At 38.3% G+C, this 20,784-nt stretch overlaps 1 protein-coding gene across 2 annotated transcripts in view; it reads right to left on the bottom strand.

Moving 5' to 3' along the window:
- The window catches only part of LOC136876197 (lon protease homolog 2, peroxisomal), a 212,228-nt gene that overhangs the window by 83,969 nt on the left and 107,475 nt on the right, over nucleotides 1-20,784 (bottom strand). For both annotated transcript variants that reach the window (XM_067149939.2, XM_067149940.2), the window contains 2 exons: nucleotides 11,398-11,601; nucleotides 7,014-7,122 (listed from right to left, as the gene is read on the bottom strand). In XM_067149939.2, the coding sequence (XP_067006040.1) occupies nucleotides 7,014-7,122; nucleotides 11,398-11,601 (313 nt within the window). The remainder of the gene's footprint in view (nucleotides 1-7,013; nucleotides 7,123-11,397; nucleotides 11,602-20,784) is intronic.

The following is a 20,784-nucleotide window of genomic DNA, read 5'->3' as shown; positions in this document are numbered from 1 at the left end:
ATGAATGAATGAATGAATAAATAAATGAATTTTTCTTCGTCATTCCACAACAAAGGCACAAATTGGTGGAATTCTCCAAGGTTCTCACGTATAAGGAAAATTTGCCTTATAGATATGATACAGGCTTTTGGACTTAATGCCATGTCAAAAAAATAAGGTGATATTCTTTACATTTCGCAGAGAACTTTGCTCTGCGTCATCAGAAGAGAATCTTCACTGTCCACGAGAAAGGCTTACTAAAACAATGAGGTTTAAATTTAGACGTTACCCAACAGAAGTGGAAATGGTACGTTCATTCATCACCAGATGGCTCCCTTGAAGCGGAAGCTGACAGAACCATCAGAATCAGTCTAAGAGGCTCACATAACATAACAGGTATATGCACATATGAAGGTATGACATTGACACAAGCTTGGAATGTCATATCAAAGAATGAGTTATCGACTATCGTGGACTTGCCTACAACCCATGCAAACAATCAAGTGTACGGAAGTGGAGTGATTATCAAATGTTAACGTTTCAAATTTTTGTCCGCGAAATCCGTAAAACCATAAAATAATGCAATTTCCATAAATTTTACAGATAAACTGTAAAAATTGGCAGGTATGCATCTTATATCCACAAGTACAGTGAAAACTATATCTACTATTTCTCAAGATGAGAGGAAAGTATTAAAAGGTGTGAAAAACACGAGAGAACAAATATGAAAACCTTTTCTGCTGGGGCTTGCAGAATAACAAGTGCACTGAACGGTGTGAAAAACACCTAAAAACAAATATGAAAAAAAATGCATGGGGCGAATAAAAATATTTAAGTATTATTGTAGATCACACTTTTTATAAAACAACTGTTAGTAGAAGTCTTTTATTCCGGAGCAGTGGATTATGAACCATTATTTTCTGGTTACACTCTTAGACAATGAATTGGAGGTTGTATTCCGCCAAGTGCGACTGCAATAGAATTACTATGGCCGCCATTTTGAAAACTTCGACACAGTTGAATCGATCAAGGCAAAACTCGAAGGTATGAGTTCAACATTCGCAATCTCTGCGTACTTAAAAATGTGGATGCTAATCCACTTTCTGAAAGATTTTAAAGTTGTCTTCATTAGAAAGGAATTTCACTTTTTCCATATCCATACCTAGGCTATCACGCTAGTCAATTTCACACGATTATGCTCCTGATCCAGATATAGGCTAGTGGTACCAAATCAGGTGAAAAAACTTCACTGTACCACTCTACACAAAATAAATTTCTAACTTCTGAGTGAAATACAAGCACAAATAGGCTCACTTTTTCCGCAATCACGCAACTGTGGCGACGGCTGTTACACAAGTTGTAATCACGTTTCTTTCACAAGGAATGACAAGTAACATTTTCAGGGCTAGGAAAAAACTAATCGTACTAAGCGGTGATAGCCAAAATTCGTGATCCAATAGGTATGTTTATATGTTCCGAATCGTGATATATGGTACCGTATCAAGCGACAAACATTCGCTACAATTCACTGTACCACTCAACACAAAATAAATTTGTAACTTCTGAATGGAATGCGAAATACAAGCACAAATAGACTCACTGTGTTATTCAGCAATCTTGCTGGAGCCTTACCAGCTTGCTCCTCAAATGTGCAACTTATCCTGTGAAGTTCACGAATGTAAGGACTTTTTCCGTAATCATGCAACTGTAGCGACGGATCTTACCCAAGTTGGAAACCAAGTTTGTTTCACAAGGGATGACGAAAACATTTTCAAGGCTAGGAAAAATGTGATCATACTAAGCGGTAATAGCGAAAATTAGTGTCGCTATAGGTGAGGTATTTTTATATAGACTTAATGCGATAAGAATCGGGACTTCGAATTTACGACGTGCTAAGCGGGAAAGCGTGTTAATGAGGAACGCACTAACGAGGTTTCACTGTTCTTAGATTTGGACTTGTCTCAATAACGAGTTTTGGATGTACAGTGGAACCTCGATTATCCGTTCCCGGAAAATACGTTTTCCCGGAATATGTGTTCAAATTACGTGGTCCCGCGAGCATCGTAATTAAATCACGTTGTAAAAGTCCCGCATTATCCGTTCCTCGAAGAAACGATTTCCCGGATCAACCGTCCAGAAAATCCAGTCCCATCAACGCTAAATTCTCGATCAATCGTTTTTTAATAAACTGTATCTCACAAAAGGACGGCTATGGCATATTTATGGATCTTGGCGTTAACGCCTGCGATAATTAAAGCAAGTACTGTACCGGTACTGGAAAAGCGATCGGAGGTGAACTTGCATTCGGGTGGTATTGTTTAGAGAATCTCGGAAAATCATAAAACAGAGAGTGGCGACAACAATTGCAAGGAGACACGGCGCATTTCGACAGCTCTGCTTGAAGACGGAACGAGTTTCGTCAAATGTTCGCAATTATAAAACGTCCATATTATGTCCAGGGTTAGATGTTTATATTTTTACTTTTTTCGATCGAACTGCCGAAGAGGTTTTTGGCACTTTGCTCAGGGCACTTGCAGAGTAACTGGGCTTTCAAGCAGGAATCGAAACTGCTTCTTAACACAAATTCAGCATTTTTGATATTATCGTACACGATTATGTTAGCGAGACCAAAACACATGTTGCACCTAAATGTAATTTTAAAAAAAGAAAGCCATGGGAGGTCTTGGAATTGTCTATTACTGTTTAGGTCCTAATGTAAGACTGGGAATTTTACGTTTTCGTGTTAAAATACCAAAAACCGCAGTCGTTTTATTTGCGCACGTTACATTTTAAATGGTTGGTATAATTTCAAACTCGTACTGACATGTGCAGCGAGCGCGCTTTCCAGATGACCTCAAGGTCACGAATAACCGTAATTTCTGAAGTTTTGATATTTCTTTTATCTTTCCAATTTGATTGAATTTGTGACGCGCAGAATTGAATATAATGCATTCGAGAACTTTTAAGAATTGATACTTACATACGAAAACCATGTTTTCGAGTTCAACATAACCTTTAAAAGTCGACGTAGGCCTAATCTGCGCGGTACGAGATTTCCAGAAACTGACTACGAACAGTATACCGGAGACCAAATTACAATGAAAGATTAAGAAATGAACGGATTTCGCATTCATTTTGGGTGCTTTCGTATCTAATGTGCTTTATTTTATTAGATGAGAGACTTAAAAACTACTTGTGGTCGATTGTCGTTTGGCTTGGCGTTATTAGATTTTTCAAAGAGTTTGGCTAGCCTAATCAAAGCCTAATGAAAGAAGTTTTCACGGGAAACTGACGAAGATTCCCCTGTAAAACTGAATATAAAGTATCGAGATTTTGTACTCGCGTACCGGTAATTAATGCGGTTTCGTGGTCTAACATGCCCGCCTCTCATCCAGAGGCCCGGGTTCGATTGCGACCAGGTAAGACAATTTTACCTGGATATAAGTCTGGTTCCAGGTCCACTCAGCCTACGTGATTACCTTTAATTGTGGAGCTATCTAATGGTGAGATGGCGACCCCGATCTACAGAGCCAGGAATATCGGCCGAGAGGATTCGTCGCACTGACCGTGCGCACCTCGTAATCTGGAGTCCTTCGGGCTGAGCAGCGGTCGCTTGGCAGGCAAAGTCCCACTGGGGCTGTAGTTTGGTTTAGGAGTTTTGTAAGATTATAATTATACATATTTCATTTTTGTGATGTTTAGCCAAATTGTTGATGGTTTTCATTCATTCCCGGATTTTCCGTTTTCCCGTATTGTACGTTTTATTTTCATGGTCCCTCGAAAAACGGAGAATCGAGGTTTCACTGTACATGGCATAGGATCAGGGGTTGTAGAAGAAAAAGAGCAGGATCAGATGAGCAAGTAGAACTCTTAGAACTCTTCTGAGGATTCGTTGAGTTCTTGTCCGAGACTTGGCCTTTATCAGTGGACTTACGTGAAGCAGAAAGATACCACCTTCTTAAAGTGTGAGCTTGTAAGTGAAACTGCTAAGGAATCTGTTTCAGGGAAACTTCTCTATTTTTGGGATTTTTAAAAAGTAGTTTTGAACCCATTTATTGCAATGGCACCCCATTCGTATTTTCAAGTACGAACAGCAAAAGAATCCCATTATGAATTTATTATTTTGACTGTTATGGTCTATTCTAGTCCATAATAACCTTTCATTTGATTATCATAACACTGAAAAATAGGTGATGTTATGTGTCCGCCTCGTCAACATGAATTTTAAAAAAAAGCACTAATTATATAAGTAATAAAAATCATATTATTCCGTATTGAAGATCAACACTATTTAATACATATCAATTATATTTTTTATTTTGTGCCGTGATTACCAAACAAAAGTTTACGGCAAACTTGAGCGAGGCATGCATAGTAAGCTGATATAGATGTTGATTCCCAAAGGGAATCTGAAATATTTGTTCCGAATGAATAAATTTATAACACCAATATAAATGGTCCATTATTGGACATCATAAATTTTCCAGCTAACTCATTCTTGTAACTGTTCCTTTTCCTGTAATGGATTAAATTAACCTTTCATTCTAGTCACCTCAGTAGCTAGGGATTAGCCTCTGTATCATCGGGCCGCGAGCCCAATTAGGGTTTTATACTTGGTTTTCAAGGAGCGCAAGTGTACGCCTCCATATATTTCAAGTTCGGGCCAGTAAAATAACATGTTCTTCTTTTCCACGAAGGCCCAGTAGTATGGGCATTAGATACCCCAGTATTAACTAGATGGTAAATTGTAGGTTGTGCCTAGAGAGGCCAGAGATTGTAAGATTTTATGTAACATTGCCTTGAGCAGGCTGTAAGAAATTGGGAGCGCAGTCTCCTTGATTACATTTGGAGAGCATGTGAGCTCTTTTCTGGTATTTGTTTAATATTGTGTGGGGCCTTTGGAAGGCCGTGTTTGTAACCGTTGGAGCAAAGTGCTCTTGAATTGGGATATTTCTGTCCTTGTCTAAATAATGCAACATTGGCGAGGTTGTAAATTTGTAAATTGGGAGCTTGAAGCTCAAAACTTAAAAATTCCCTATTTTGGGGTTTTCTGCTTTTGTATCAAAATAGTTATTGTACCTGACTTTTTTTTTCAGTGAAGAAGTTTGTTTAGTTTGAAATTTGAAAAGAAATATAACCTTGGTTTTTTTAAGTTTTAAAAACTCTTTGAATTTCGTAGACAGACCCATTCAGCCCACACCTTCTTTCACCTCTCTGTGATCCACAAAACCCCAGTAACAATTATAACAATTATTATTATTATTATTATTATTATTATTATTATTATTACTGTGTTTATCAGTTCATTAAGGTGTTGCAGAAAGCTACCCCTTTCTTCTCAACAGCGTTTTAGCCTAGACTAGACACTAGTTGTGGCATGTCTTAGGTCATATGACCTATCAAATACAGAGCAAGACTGCCCGAGTCTGTTTTTCATTTCCTCACGGGTGTCACATTGTGCTGGGTAGACCATAATTCTTTATTGTCCCCCAAAAGTAACAGTCTAGGACATAGCTGGCCATGCAAATATCCCATTGATATTATTATTATGATTATTATTATTATTATTATTATTATTATTTTATTTTATTTTATTTTTTTAAAGGAAGAAGATCTGTTGCTGCTTGGCACATAGTACAGTGCAATGAAAGGGTGCACCATACTGTTGCATCCAAATCACTCACCTCGTTCTTAAATCAAAATCGTGAATCAGAATGGGTAGCATCATTCCAAAGGAAGTCAGTGTAGATTCTTCCGTTCAGTGTGCCTTCAGAGTAATGAGGACATGAAAGTGAGCCATTAGTGGACGAAGAATTATTGGAACCCTTTTCTTTTTTTTTTAATGAAACACTGACCTCCAAATTATATTGGGCACTAGTTTGCATCATTTCTTTAACATGCTACTATGGAAGAGAGAGACTATGCCTAATATCATCAAGACAGTGCAACGGCCCACACTGAATGCAATTCTATGGCTGAAATTAGAAATGTGTTTAGTGACTGGATAATTAGCAAGGGATTATTGTCCTGATCTCAATGCGTGTGACTTATCTGTGGGAAAATTTTAATAATAATAATAATAATAATAATAATAATAATAATAATAATAATAATAATAATAATAATAATGTTATTTGCTTTACGTCTCACTAACTACTTTTAAGGTTTTCGAGGACACCGAGGTGCCAGAATTTTGCCCCGCAGGAGTTTTTACATGCCAGTAAATCTATCGTTACGAGGCTGACGTATTTGAGTGCCTTCAAGAACCACCGGACTGAGCCAGAATCGAACCTGCCATGTTGGGCTCAGAAGGCCAGCACCTCAACCGTCTGAGCCACGCAACCCGGCCAGGAAAATTTTAAATGGGAAGTCTATCGGAACAATCTGCGTGCAACTGAAACCCTACAAAACAAGATTAGGAGAGTGGTAAGTGAAGTAACAGAAGACGAATTATGATACGTGTCATAGAATATCCTTTAAAGATGCCAGGTCTGCATAAACGAAAATGGGGATCATTTTTAGCGTCTGCAATGGCATTATGCTATTTTGTGATAAGGCTGTTTCCTAATTCCTTCTTGCTCGAAGAGAACAGCAGCCATCTCCAGTGGTAAGAAAGAGGTGCAGTTCTGGGGAACAAATCCAACCTGTAACCTGTCCTTCCCACCGGTTTACTATGCATGCCTTGCTTAAGTTTGCCGTAAACTTTTGTTTGGTAATCACAGTACAAAACAAAGAATAATCTCCTTGTGGTGTGAATATGGTTCAAGACAAGGATGCATACCGAACTTATATAAAATTATACTTCAGCCATTAAAAGACAGAAATATTCTTGAGATCTTAAAAGCACAAAGATATTTCAATTATTGACTAATCAATATATTAATATATTTGAGAGGAAGATGCCTACTTTTTTAATAAAAATTACATGCACACGAAGTTGATTCCCTATCTTCACAATCAGAAAAAATAAAAATCTTAACCACCAAAATTCTACAAATAATTTCTAATACAAATGATTAAAAATCAGTACATACTGAGGATCTTAATGCTCTCTTCAGGTAGCTCCATTTGGTCCTTGTTGAGTCCATGAGCTTCCAGCTGCTTGGGTAACAAGTGTCTCACAGCAATGTATAATTTCTCATCCTGGATAAAATATCAATAAGAAAAAAATATTAGTGAGAATTTTGTACGTAAATATGGAACTGGAAACCAACAACACAGTATCTATCTATCTGCTCAGGTAAGAAAGCTAACAAGAGCAAAGTATATACTGTGTAAGTACTGGAAATGGATGGAGAGCAGTGCCTTACAGCCTAAGCTATAACCATTGTTCTTCAGTCTGTTGAAACAAATGTATGATTAAATAAAATATAGAAAATACCTGAAGAAGAAACCATTTAACTGTAGATTACATTATTTTCAGTATAATCTGTCTTTAAAGGTTTTTTTCCATGTATTTCCTATATTTAATTAATTTAAGTTACTGATTTAACATTTCACTAACTACCGTATTTCTACAGTTTTTGGAGATGCCAAGGTGCTGGAATTTTGTCCTGCAGGAGCTCTTTTACGTGCCAGTAAATCTATCGACACCAGGCTGATGTATTTGAACATCTCAAATGCCACCGGACTGAGATGGAATTGAACCTGCCGAAGGGCTCAGAAGGCCAGCGTTCTACCGTCTGAACTAGTCAGCCTGGCTATTTTATTTAATTATAAATTCATTTTGACAAATTGAAAAACCTAACCGTTATAGAGTAACTAAATCGAAACTAAAAAGAAATAGCTTCCATAACAAATTATTGTCTTAGAACACATGGATATGGCACACACAAACGGAAGACAAAGGTCCAAGATTTCTGGCTGGAGCCTTTGTCAGTGAAGGACAGAACAACAATGGTAGTGGTTATTGTTGACTTTTGTTGTGAGTTAAATGGATAGAGAAGACAGGGAAGACACGAGAATGGGGAAAAAAGAACAGTTATCTATTGTTAAAGGCAGATGTTTTCCTAGACATGAGCACCGGCTGATGTCTAACTTCGGAATCTCTACAAGAAAGAGGGTGGGAAGTTGGGGGATACATATTTAAGGACTTTAACCATGAAACAATAATTAAATGTGGTTTGATGGTACTGGGTGTGAATGGGGACAGGAAGACCAATGTTATGGGTTTTACAGAGACTGGAAGTCAATGTAGAAAGCTGGGCAGAGTCTGCATCAAAGCTAGTACATGATGTTGGATGAAGTTGTTGGAATGTTGTGATTTTCTCATAAAAATAAAATGTCATGTGTATATATTTTAAAGGAATACAACATTGAGGTTATGTGTCGGTGACTCAGATAATTGAGTGGAGTGGTTTATCTTTGTTTGCTTTTGTTCTTTGAACGTATGAATTGCTTGTTTCTATGGAATAATTTGATTTCCTAAACTGGTGTAATGAGCAGAAATGAAGATATTTCAACAGAAGTGCAATCACGATGACCTTGTATGGGGTAAGACTTGCTGAAGATGCTACAGGTGAAAATGGTGCTGGGTGTATATATATAATATATATACATACAGATCGCAGGTCTTACATTGGCTGTATTCACAGTGGCAAGAGCCAGAAAGGGGTGGGGGTTGGTGTGGTTCGGTGCAAGTGAGAATGTTTCGAGGTTTGGTGGGTTCCTGAATAAGACTCTGGGGCCTTTTGGAAGAAGATCACAGGTGTAGGGTGTCAAAAGGCCCACAGGCAACCTCCAAGCTACAAAATCTTTCTCACTCTCCATAAACCACATCACCCTTCTGGCTCCCCTGTGAACACAACCGCTGCAACACCTGCCATGTACTTGCTGTATACCTAGCATCATCAGTAGTAAGCTTTACCCTACACAAAGAACAGGAAAACCTCATTAATTCGAAGTCATTGGGACACAAAAATCAGACTTCGAATTACGTGATTTTGAATTAACCGCCAACTTGTAATTCAGAAATACCAACCCTTGCCGTGTTTAAAAATATTCTAAAACCCATTACTGCATGCAGTTAACCTTGATTCACAGTCTGAACTTTTCAAATGCCATGGAAAAAAGCAACTGTATTTCCATAATGTATCCAACGAGGTGTATTTACATTATTCAAATAATGCACTTGGATAAATCACTGACAAACATAACCTCATGCAACGAAAGAAAAAGAAAGCATGATACCGTGCGCATTTTAGATGCCCTGTACTTGCACGGAAAGTACTCGATGACTTTAAAACATCCTGTTTTATCAAACTTTCCTAAGAGGTGGTGATGATGCTTGTTGTTTTAAGGGGCCTAACATCGAGGTCATCGGCCCCTAATGGTACGAAATGAAATGACAACAAAGGTTCCAAAAAAACTGACCATAATAAAAAAATCATGAAAAATGAATGGATGGACATGAACCCAAAAAAAAACAAGAAACAAACAAACAAAAACAGTGGATCCGACTCAAAAAAGGTCATAAATAACACTATTACTGACCAAGGGACCACTTATAAAGCACAGTCCTGAATCGAGGGTGCTTGATGTCTAAAGGGGTCCAAAATCCATGTCTAAGGCCCCACAGAATGGTACATGTCGCGAGTAAAGTAGAACCATAGTATTTGTCATGTCGGGGTACTAATCAAAAGTAGCGAAGACTCACGGTGTTCCACACAAGATGGTACTACTCACAAGTATTGTACTTCGTATAGGTAACGCAAACCTATGGTGTTTCTCACACAATGGCGCCACTCATAGCCAACACAAACCGATGAGGTTCCTCACCTAGGTGTACTAACCACAGGGACTCACACTATCCCGTGGTGTTCCTCGCATAGTGGGTACTAATCACAGGCAACGCAGACCCACGGTGTTGCTCATATAGTGGTACAACTCACAGGCAACGCCCAGACCCGCGGTGTTGCTCACATGGTTACGACGCATGGGTACTGGAAACCCACAGGAGAACCCCCTCTTGCTGCTACTAATCACAAACCTATTTCGTACCTCATGAAGTGGTACTACTCGCAAGTTGTGTAATTATCTAAAAAGAGTTAAGAAACAACATCCGATACATACAAAAGAACCGCCCAAAGACACCTCCCACTCTAATCCCACTCCCCCAACAGCCGCTCCTTCCACCCCTCCTAACTTCCCCTCTACAGCCGCGAGCAGCAGCCACAGACTAACACGTAACAGAACTCGACGTGCTGCCGCGCAACACACATAGTGTCAACACCCAGAGTAAGTACAATACACACAACTTTACTCTTTACAAATCCATCAAACGCCGTTTCTTATACATTTCATTTCTATTTACAGATATCACAGCCTACAACATATAGAAAGAAGCCCACACGCTATCATTTAAGACATTAAAAAATGTAAACCATTTGACACTTGACATAGTGTATAACGTCATATTAAGGTGCACGTCGCAAACCAAACAAAATTTTTTTATACTTACAATATGTATTACTATTAACTCAGCATTTTGTATATACATACTACACATACTACTAACTGAAGGACATCGTGAAATAAGCAACATAATCACCAGAAGAATAAAATTTCGAAATGTTTTTTATAATTAATTATAAGATTTAACGTAAAATAGTGATCACTTTAAGAACATTAGTGCATACACAATAGTACAAATCTCAATTTACGCTTATCAAATCAACAAGAACATAATAAGGACTTGTCTTTTATATTAGATAATCTTTTTATAATTGAAGAAGGACTCATTTTACCATTTTAACATATAATTTATTTTAAACGACCTGTCAAATTGGTCAATTTTCATGTATGTACAACACCTTCTTATGTGATGTTTTAATAACTATATTTGTATATGACAGCTGAGGATGACCCTCGAAGGGTCGAAACCGGTACTGTGATTACTGTAACTAATAGTATATAAATAAAGGTATTGATAAGGTGGAGGCTTCATCATCATTCTTATGTTGTCACAAGCAGTGAAACGAGGAGGGTTGAACAGTAATGCTCGAAAGAATTGTATATTTTTTTATTTTCTTTCTTTCGTAAATTATTTTTTTCATGTTAATGTTGCTTTTCCGTAATAATTTCCCCTTTGACCGTAATGCCGTAATCGTTGGATGAAATTTGTAAAAATTACAGACAATCCATAATAGTTCCTCTGTAGATTTAATATCGCGTGAATAGGGACTTAAATTTTTTAAAGACTTGCTAAGCGAGAAAACGTCTTAATCAGCAATGCACTAACAAGTTCACTGTAATCAATTCCCAAGGAATAACACAGACTCTGCATGCTGTTTAGTGAATATACTTAATCCATCCTCTTTTCCATAAAAAGGACGTTAATCTTTCTCAAAAATAACAGTTATCCCTTTCATTAATTCTAATAAAGCAATTCAAAACAATCATAAACTTGACAACGCATACCTGTGTATAACCTGGCACATGAATAACCTCCAGCCGATCCAGCAGAGCAGGAGGAATACTCTTAGTGGTGTTTGCCGTTGCAATGAACATTACTTGAGACAAGTCAAACGGTACATTCAAATAGTGATCTACAAAGCTGCAGTTCTGTTCTGGATCCAATACTTCCAGGAGAGCAGCTGCTGGATCTCCATGCGACCCGGAGCCCTTCAGAACAACAAAAGATCATTTATCAACTTGATTTCTTGAAATCTAGATCAAAGTTTGATGACAGGAACACATGCAAAGATGAACACAAAACAGGAAGAGCAAGCAAGAGAAAAGAGAAGCAAGACCAAAAAAAAAAAAAGCATGTAAGGACTAAGAAAAATTTACTTCTTCAAAACTGCCACCATCACAATGAGGAGCTTTTTCCTCGTCAATGCCAGTTCCTCAGAATCCACTTCTCAGCCCATGACAAGCATATGCCTGACTCTAGCTAAGTGAGGCATGTGGATATTTGCTCTAATTTCCAGTAAAACATTTTGTCATACAAAGCCAAAATACAAGCAATGAATCAAGTTCAATAAAAGATAATGAGATATATCTATACCGAGATATACACATGTGCACACATTCGTTATAGATTCAAACAACATAACAGATATTTTGAACATTACTGGATTAAAATGTTTTACTGATTTTTTTTGTGTGTGTCACTATTTTACTATCTGAAAGCCTTTTGTGTTCTTGTCAAGGTAAATTCATCGTCCTTTCTTCCTTAACATCCTCATATTTAATCACCAGAAATAATGACTAGTGAAATATGTGGGAAGACTATACCTCAATTTGTATTTTACAAGAACAATTATCTAACATGGCACAGAAACTGCTATAATATGAGAAAATTTGATTCCTCAAGCCTTTGGTGACATGTAACTCAAAAGCTTTTCAGTCTGTTGAACACACTAGCTCAAAACATAACATAAGAATTTAAAAAAATAAACACTATTAATGACGTTTCAATCTACAAGAACATTATAAGATTCTGTCAAATCACTTTAAATCACGCGCATATACGTACAATTTTGTTTATGTTGTGTAAACTAGTCAATTATTAAGAAATGGTGATGTTATGAACAAATATTGAATGTATTAATCTTCTGCTATCACTTCAATAAATTACGGAAATAATTCTGTACTTATCATAAGATGTTGTAGTATATTACCTTCAGCAACTGTATTTCGACTAACGCCAGTTCTTTATATCCACTTTGTCACTAAGTGGTGGGAAGGAGAAATTTTCTACGCAATAGCTTGTTTCGTCAAGGGGGGGAGGGGAAGTAGGTGAGGCGATGGGAATGTGAGTGTACTGATTCTGTACAATGGAGGAGAGTGATTTTTTTCTTTTGCTTTTTCATCTTATAATGTATTTTTTTGTATAAGAGAGTAAATGTAAGTTAATGATTTTGATGAAAAAATGTAAGGAATTCAATTAAAGAGAATTTTGTCAGATATTATTTTTGCAGATAGGTAATAACCTGCTAAAACATCTTGATTGGCAAAGACGCTGCGTAAATGCAGAGAATTTACTGAAGGTAAGAATATCCTCACCCATATTCCAGACATTTCATCCAAGCAGCCTTATGGGGGTGTCGTATGTACACTATCTTACACCTGACCTAAACCTCGTATAACATTCAATTACTATCATACCGGAAGTACACCCGCTCCGTGCATTTAAACCGAGCACCTTTTAGAAGGCCATCTGCATCGTGTACTTCAAACTGTGTATTGGAAGAAGTTTGAACGTTTATCATCAGATGTCTCCTCTGGTGGGAGGATGGACAATTTAGAGAATTTTGGTATTCATAAGTTTTCTAAACTGAATTGTTTGTAGATTGTTTTTGGTGTTCTAAGGTTACTAGCACTTCTCTCTCTTCCCGCTTCTTAAAATTTGAGCCAATCAGGAATTTTTTATATTTATTTAATTAATTAACCAATAGAAATTGTGGGTGTGTATGGGGCTTCGGCCAAGAGAGTTCTGGAACATTCCTCGCCGCTATAAAAGCTGGGACCTTTTGGGCCATGTTGTCTTTCCATCGCTCCAGTCAAGAGGTTCAGAGTGTGTCAGGGGCAGGGGGGAAAGTCTCGCCCATCCTCGGAAGGCCCACCAGCTCAAGGTATTGGTAGACATCCTTTAATCATGTGATAGTCTCAGAAAGCTAACTTGAGGGGAAGGTTTCAAAATTCCTTTCAATCTTTCAATGTAAATTTTCAAATAAGTCTAAGAACTTTATTCTAACTTAGGATATAGAGAGTGTTAATTCCTATTCAAACTGGTAATGGGGTAACTATAATTTTGCATTTAAAACATTCCTTCCTTTCATAATTTAAAATTTTCTCTCCATCTAGTCACCTCCACAGTATACGCTTAGCCTCTGTAACTTCGGGCCATAAGCCTACATAGGGTTTTAAGAATTTTCAAGTGAACTTCAAAGGAGTTCAAGTGTTTGCCTTCTAACATTTTATTTTTTTCACTAAGGCCAGGTAGAATGGGCACTTATTGTCTCTGTTAATATTTAACATTCCTTATTTAAATGTAACTTATACTATCGAGCGAATAAGACAGTGGAAACTGTTTGTATTTGACTAATGTAAAAGTTAGATTGTGCCTTGGAGAGGTCTGTAGTAATAATAATAATAATAATAATAATAATAATAATAATAATAATAATAATAATAATAATAATGTTATTTGCTTTACGTCCCACTAACTTCTCTTTTACGGTTTTAGGAGACGCCGAGGTGCCGGAATTTAGTCCCGGAGTTCTTTTACATGCCAGTAAATCTACCGACATGAGGCTGACGTATTTGAGCACCTTCAAATAACACCGGATTGAGCCAGGATCGAACCTGCCAAGTTGGGGTCAGAAGGTCAGCGCCTCAACCGTCTGAGCCACTCAGCCCGGCAGAGAGGTTTGAATCTTGTAAATTTTGGACAGTAGTCTCCTAGGTAATTGTGTAGAACAAAGACGCTCTTGCGAATGTAGTAAATTTTGGAGCCCCAGCTCCTTACATGTACTTGACTGGAGGAGTTGTGCTCTCTGTAATAGTGTAACTTTTGAGCTACCTAACTTATCCCTTCAAAATCATTATACACTATGTGATCAAAAGTATCCTGACACCCCGAAAAACATACGTTTTTCATCTTAGGTGCATTGTGCTGCCACCTACCGCCAGGTACTCCATAGCAGCGACCTCAGTAGTCATTCGACATCATAAGAGAACAGAATGGGGCGCTCCGCGGAACTCATGGACTTCAAACGTGGTCAGGTGATTGGGTGTCACTTGTGTCGGAAGGTCTCTTTTTTTTTTTTTTTTTTTTTTTTTTTTTTTTTTTTAAACGTCGCGCCGACACAGATAGGTCTTATGGCGACGATGGGACAGGAAGGACTAGGAGTGGGAAGGAAGCGGCCGTGGCCTTAATTAAGGTACAGCCCCAACATTTGCCTGGTGTGAAAATGGGATGTGTCAGAAGTCTGTACCCAAGATTTCCAACACTCCTAAACATCCCTAGGTCCACTGTTTCTGATGTGATAGTGAAGGAGAAACGTGAAGGGACGCATACAGCACGAAAGCATACCTGCCGACCTTGTCTGTTGACTGACAGAGACCGCCGACAGTTGAAGAGGGTCGTCAAGTGTAATAGGCAGGCATCTATCCGGACCATCACACAGGAATTCCAAATTGCATCAGGATCTACTCCAAGTACTATGAAAGTTTGGCGGGAGGTGAGAAAACTTGGATTTCATGGTCGAGCGGCTGCCCATAAGCCACACATCATGCAGGTCAATGCCAAATGATGCCTCGCTTGGTGTAAGGAGCGTAATCATTGGATGATTGAACAGTGGAAAAACGTGTGGAGTGACGAATCACAGTATACAATGTGGCGATCCGATGGCAGAGTGTGGGTATGGCGAATGCCCGGTGAACGTCATCTGCCAGCGTGTGTAGTGCCAACTGTAAAATTCGAAGGTGGTGGTGTTATGGTGTGGTCATGCTTTTCATGGAGGGGGCTTGCAACCCTTGTTGTTTTGCGTGGCACTATCACAGCACAGGCCTACATTGATGTTTTAAGCACCTTCTTGCTTCCCACTGTTGAAGAGCATTACAGGGATGGTGATTGCATCTTTCAACACAATCGAGCACCTGTTCATAATGCACGGCCTGTGGCGGAGTGGTTACACGACAATAACATCCCTGTAATGGATTGGCCTGCACAGAGTCCTGACCTGAATCCTATAGAACAACTTTGGGATGTTTTGGAACGCCGACTTTGTGCCAGGCCTCACCGACTGACATCGCTACCTCTTCTCAGTGCAACGCTCCATGAAGAATGGGCGGTCATTCCCCAAGCAACCTTCCAGCACCTGATTGAACATATGCCTGCGAGAGTGGAAGCTGTCATCAAGACTAAGGGTGGACCAACACCATATTGAATTCCAGCATTACCGATGGAGGGCGCCACGAACTTGTACATCATGTTCAGCCAAGTGTCCGGATACTTTTGATCACATATACCTGATTATTCTTAGTGTTTCAAATAACTACTGTTTCTAGATCTAACAAGCTCGCCTTTTGTCTATCCAACTGTTACTTGGTGTTGTTCATTTAGACTGAAGAAAAAAAAAAAAGGAAAGAAATAAAATTTCACATTTCAGAGATTTAAAGATTTGTTCTCTGTCCACCCATTCATGCCCGCACATTCTTACACCTCTCTGGTCCAGAAACACTGTAACATATATTTAATATATTTTAATTATCTTTTATTAAATGCTAAGTAAGACTAACATATGAGTTCCCTGTAAATACTGTATTTACTCGTGTATTAGACCCCTTCGCGTATTAGACACGCCTGGCTTTTCAAGACGAAGAAAATAAAAAAAAGAAATCTTGCATACAAGGACTCCCCCAATGTTATTCATCAGAGAACAACAATGATTCCACTTTGAAGTGGGTACAAGTCTTATTGCAGCTCTGATGATATCGCACAAATTTGTAAATACTTTCGTCCGTACGACCCACACAATGAAAACACGCGTCAAAGTCATGCGGCACATTTGTGTTTCGTAGTTAAGAAATGTCCGCCTCCGTATTGTAGGACTACTGCAGCTCTGATGATGTCGCACAAATAGGTAAATAGTTTCGTGTCCAACCCGCGCACTGCAAGCATGCAACAGTCACGCTATATGTCTGTGTTTTATAGTTTTATAGTTAAGAATGTTCGCCAGTGTAATGGTTAGCACAATTAGCTGCCATTATCGGGAGTCTGTGAGTTCGATTCCCAGTACTGTACTGCCAGAGATTTACGAATGGCAGGAAGGTTGATAAAAAATCAGATCAAAAATTAGATGGAAGGCTTTTCCGGCGTTTGCTCTATTAACCAGCGTTTCGTCTTAGGTCTGACTCTGAAGAGTCTAGTGTCAGACCTAAGACGAAACGCTGGTTAATAGAGCAAATGCCGGAAAAGCCTTCCATCTAATTTTTGATCTGATTTTTGATATGCTCTATTGGTGGAAAAGAATCTAATTCCCTCCATGGGAACTTAGAATTTCCATTTGGAATTGCTAGGCGGGCATTAATTCCATTGTGGAGTTTTATCTCCCGTATGCAGTTATCAGACTGTGCTTCATAAATAAGCTTCCGATAAGTTCACCTGCATACACCCCAGCGTCAGTGGGTAGGGTCTGACACATCCCACTCTGAAGAGTCTAGTGTCAGACCTAAGACGAAACGCTGGTTAATAGAGCAAACGCCGGAAAAGCCTTCCATCTAATTTTTGATCTGATTTTTGATATGCTCTATTGGTGGAAAAGAATCTAATTCCCTCCATGGGAACTTAGAATTTCCATTTGGAATTGCTAGGCGGGCATTAATTCCATTGTGGAGTTTTATCTCCCGTATGCAGTTATCAGACTGTGCTTCATAAATAAGCTTCCGATAAGTTCACCTGCATACACCCCAGCGTCAGTGGGTAGGGTCTGACACATCCCACTCTGAAGAGTCTAGTGTCAGACCTAAGACGAAACGCTGGTTAATAGAGCAAACGCCGGAAAAGCCTTCCATCTAATTTTTGATCTGATTTTTGATATGCTCTATTGGTGGAAAAGAATCTAATTCCCTCCATGGGAACTTAGAATTTCCATTTGGAATTGCTAGGCGGGCATTAATTCCATTGTGGAGTTTTATCTCCCGTATGCAGTTATCAGACTGTGCTTCATAAATAAGCTTCCGATAAGTTCACCTGCATACACCCCAGCGTCAGTGGGTAGGGTCTGACACATCCCACTCTGAAGAGTCTAGTGTCAGACCTAAGACGAAACGCTGGTTAATAGAGCAAACGCCGGAAAAGCCTTCCATCTAATTTTTGATCTGATTTTTGATATGCTCTATTGGTGGAAAAGAATCTAATTCCCTCCATGGGAACTTAGAATTTCCATTAGGAAGGTTGATATGCGGTAAAAATCGTACATGTAACTCCCTTCCACAGGGGGCGTATCTAGAAAGAGCTGCACCACCTCAGGATGAGGAAACGAGTTTACTTTAGTTCAGAAATATTCACGGTTGTTGCTACTAATATAGCAGGCGAGATCATTAACAAAGTGATCGTTTAGTATCTCGCAATTCAGCCCAATATAGTCGTTTTTTTTTTTTTTTTTTTTTTTTTGGAGAGAAGCAAGTTGAAAACGTGATAAAAACTATCCAATTATAACTATTGTTTTACTCGCCAACATACCTAACATATAATACTAATATTGATAAATATTACTTTATATGTAGGCCTAAAAGTCGTGTTTACCATTTATTATCTTTTTACGTTCAGAAATACTGCCTTCCAACGAAAATAGCCAGTATAACTCAAATACATTCAAAAGTTTGGTAAGAATAGTGCAGAATGTACACATGTACAATTTATAGCTCTTTATAGCCTAGAAGTAGTGTGTTCACTGCACAAAATTTGACCCCGCTTTACTTATTTCTGGCTGTAAAAGTGGAGAGAAAAGGGGTCTAATACGCAAGTAAATACGGTATGTATTGTAATTTCGTGTAACCTTAAAATCTGCCGACTAACAAATGATTTCCATGTTAATAATGTATTTATTGTTAATTCATACAACTTTAAAAACCATTCAGTAAAAAAATGTAAAAAAAAACTGTAATATTCGTATATTGGGTATAATCAACTATCATTCTGATACATATGAAGACTTCTGGAAGCTTACTGTGATGTTCTATTATCCAGATGCGTGTGGAAACTTCAAGATTTCTTCTTTATGGTTTTTTATACTGCAGTAGAATATTCGAGTTTAATCTACATTGGAGTACTACAATCGACTGATCAGTCAATCAATTGTTTCTTGTATGTTTGGATGTGTTGCAATTAGAGTGTGTCTCCAAATTAACATATGCCATCCTTGTTGGCTCCATCCTCATTACATGCCCAATCCACCTCAATAGCCAGTATAACTCAAATACATTCAAAAGTTTGGTAAGAATAGTGCAGAATGTACACATGTACAATTTATAGCTGCTGACCCGATCTAACACACGCACTATACCATTAGCATTGTCGTCGTGTTTTCACACACTGCTGCTAAATATTTACAACATCAAATCTAAAAATACAGTATATCATAGCTCAACACCAAATGCCACTTCTGACAAAGCAATTTTTAACAACAATGTAATTGTAATTATATTTTGACGTGCTTTAAAACATATCACATTGTAATTACCTGAACTGTTGTCATATCAAGTTGAATCTTACGGCGATGATGGGACAGGGATAGGAGGAGTGGAAGGAAGTGACCATGGTCTTAATTAAGGTCTTAATTAATTTGCCTGGTGTGAAAACAGGAAACCACAGAAAACCATCTCCAGGTCTGCTGACAGTGGGATTTGAACCTATCATCTCCTGAATGGAAGCTGATAGGTGCGCGACACAAACCGCTGCTATTGTAGTTTAAGTCATATAAGGATACACATGCTGGACAATGCATTAAATGGGGACACCTCTCCTCTCTTGCTTTATTGTGGACCACGCTGAAAATAAACTTGAATTGGACTTGTGTACTTCGATGAATCATGGTAAGATGTTCCCCAGCTGACCATTAAGTAACTGGCACCCTCAAGAATATAAATAGCTTCAAATTTTATGATAAGTATCTCCAAATGATTTTGCTTTTATATGACAAACTACATGTTTATCTTCAAGTTTTAATATAGAATTTCTGATGACATTTAAAAGACTTTTGTAGTCATAACACAAACTATAAACCAGGAACAGGCATTTTCATTCAAATTTTAAAATATCGCCAGATTTTATTGTTCTTGTTCTTTATTGTATGTCATTTTGTCATTGTCATGTCAATTTTTAAGATTTATGGCTTGACTTCCGAGAAAAGTCAAAACTAGTACCATGGTGTTTGAACCTATAGTTACTATAAGAAAAGTGTACTGAATAGGTGAAATTCTTTCTTAATTTGAATTCTGTGCTGAGTGTCGGGAAGCAGAAAATGACCCTATCTCCTAAGGTGACCATTTGCTTCGGCCGGATGATACAGGATCCATCAAGTAGCGTCTGACTCCAGGTTAGGGGTGGCTGCAAAAGGAGTCTGGACTCTATGTTAGGAGCGGCTTGATTACCTTTCTGCAGTAGCTCTAAAATGCTTTTGGGAGAGGTGACCCCATTGTAGTAATAGTCTAAAATGAAAATGACACATCAGCCACAGAAAAGGCTAGGGCATTCCCTGGAAGTGATGTGCAGTTCCTATACTGGGGAAACTGTGATAAGTGGGCAACCAGGAGAGAACATTATTAAGGTGGCAATAATCAACCTCATGTCACTGACTGACGTCAGAAGAGGTAATTGATTTCATGGGCAAGGAAAATATGGCTATAATGGGAATGAGTGAGGTTAAGTGGAGAGGAAAAGGAAAGAAGCTGAGGAAGGGATACACTCTCTATTGGAGTGGAGGACAAAAGGCAAAGAATGCAGCAGGGATATCGACCAACAAGATCTTAGCTGAGTATGTAGAGAAAGCAGACTATATAAGTTACAAACAAGAAATGGAATACGTAATGGGATCTTTTGGGTATGGAAAGAGGAATGAAGAGGGATCGAGTTGTTGAATTTTTGTATGAGAAATGGGTTACATGTGGGCAATACAGTAAAACCTTGATGCATTGTTTTTCAAGGGGAAGGTGGAAAATGACGATGGATGAAGGAAAACGATAAATACGGGTGACATAAAATAGGGGGGGAAGCAAAATAATAAAATACCGCTACTGTATTTGGGCATTTTTTCATCATATAATAATAATAATAATAATAATAATAGTAATAAT

Source organism: Anabrus simplex, chromosome 6, assembly GCF_040414725.1.
Source record: "Anabrus simplex isolate iqAnaSimp1 chromosome 6, ASM4041472v1, whole genome shotgun sequence".
In the NCBI taxonomy this organism is placed as follows: domain Eukaryota; kingdom Metazoa; phylum Arthropoda; class Insecta; order Orthoptera; family Tettigoniidae; genus Anabrus; species Anabrus simplex.
Note: the sequence above shows the minus strand (reverse complement) of the source record. Positions and strands in the feature narration are given on the sequence as shown.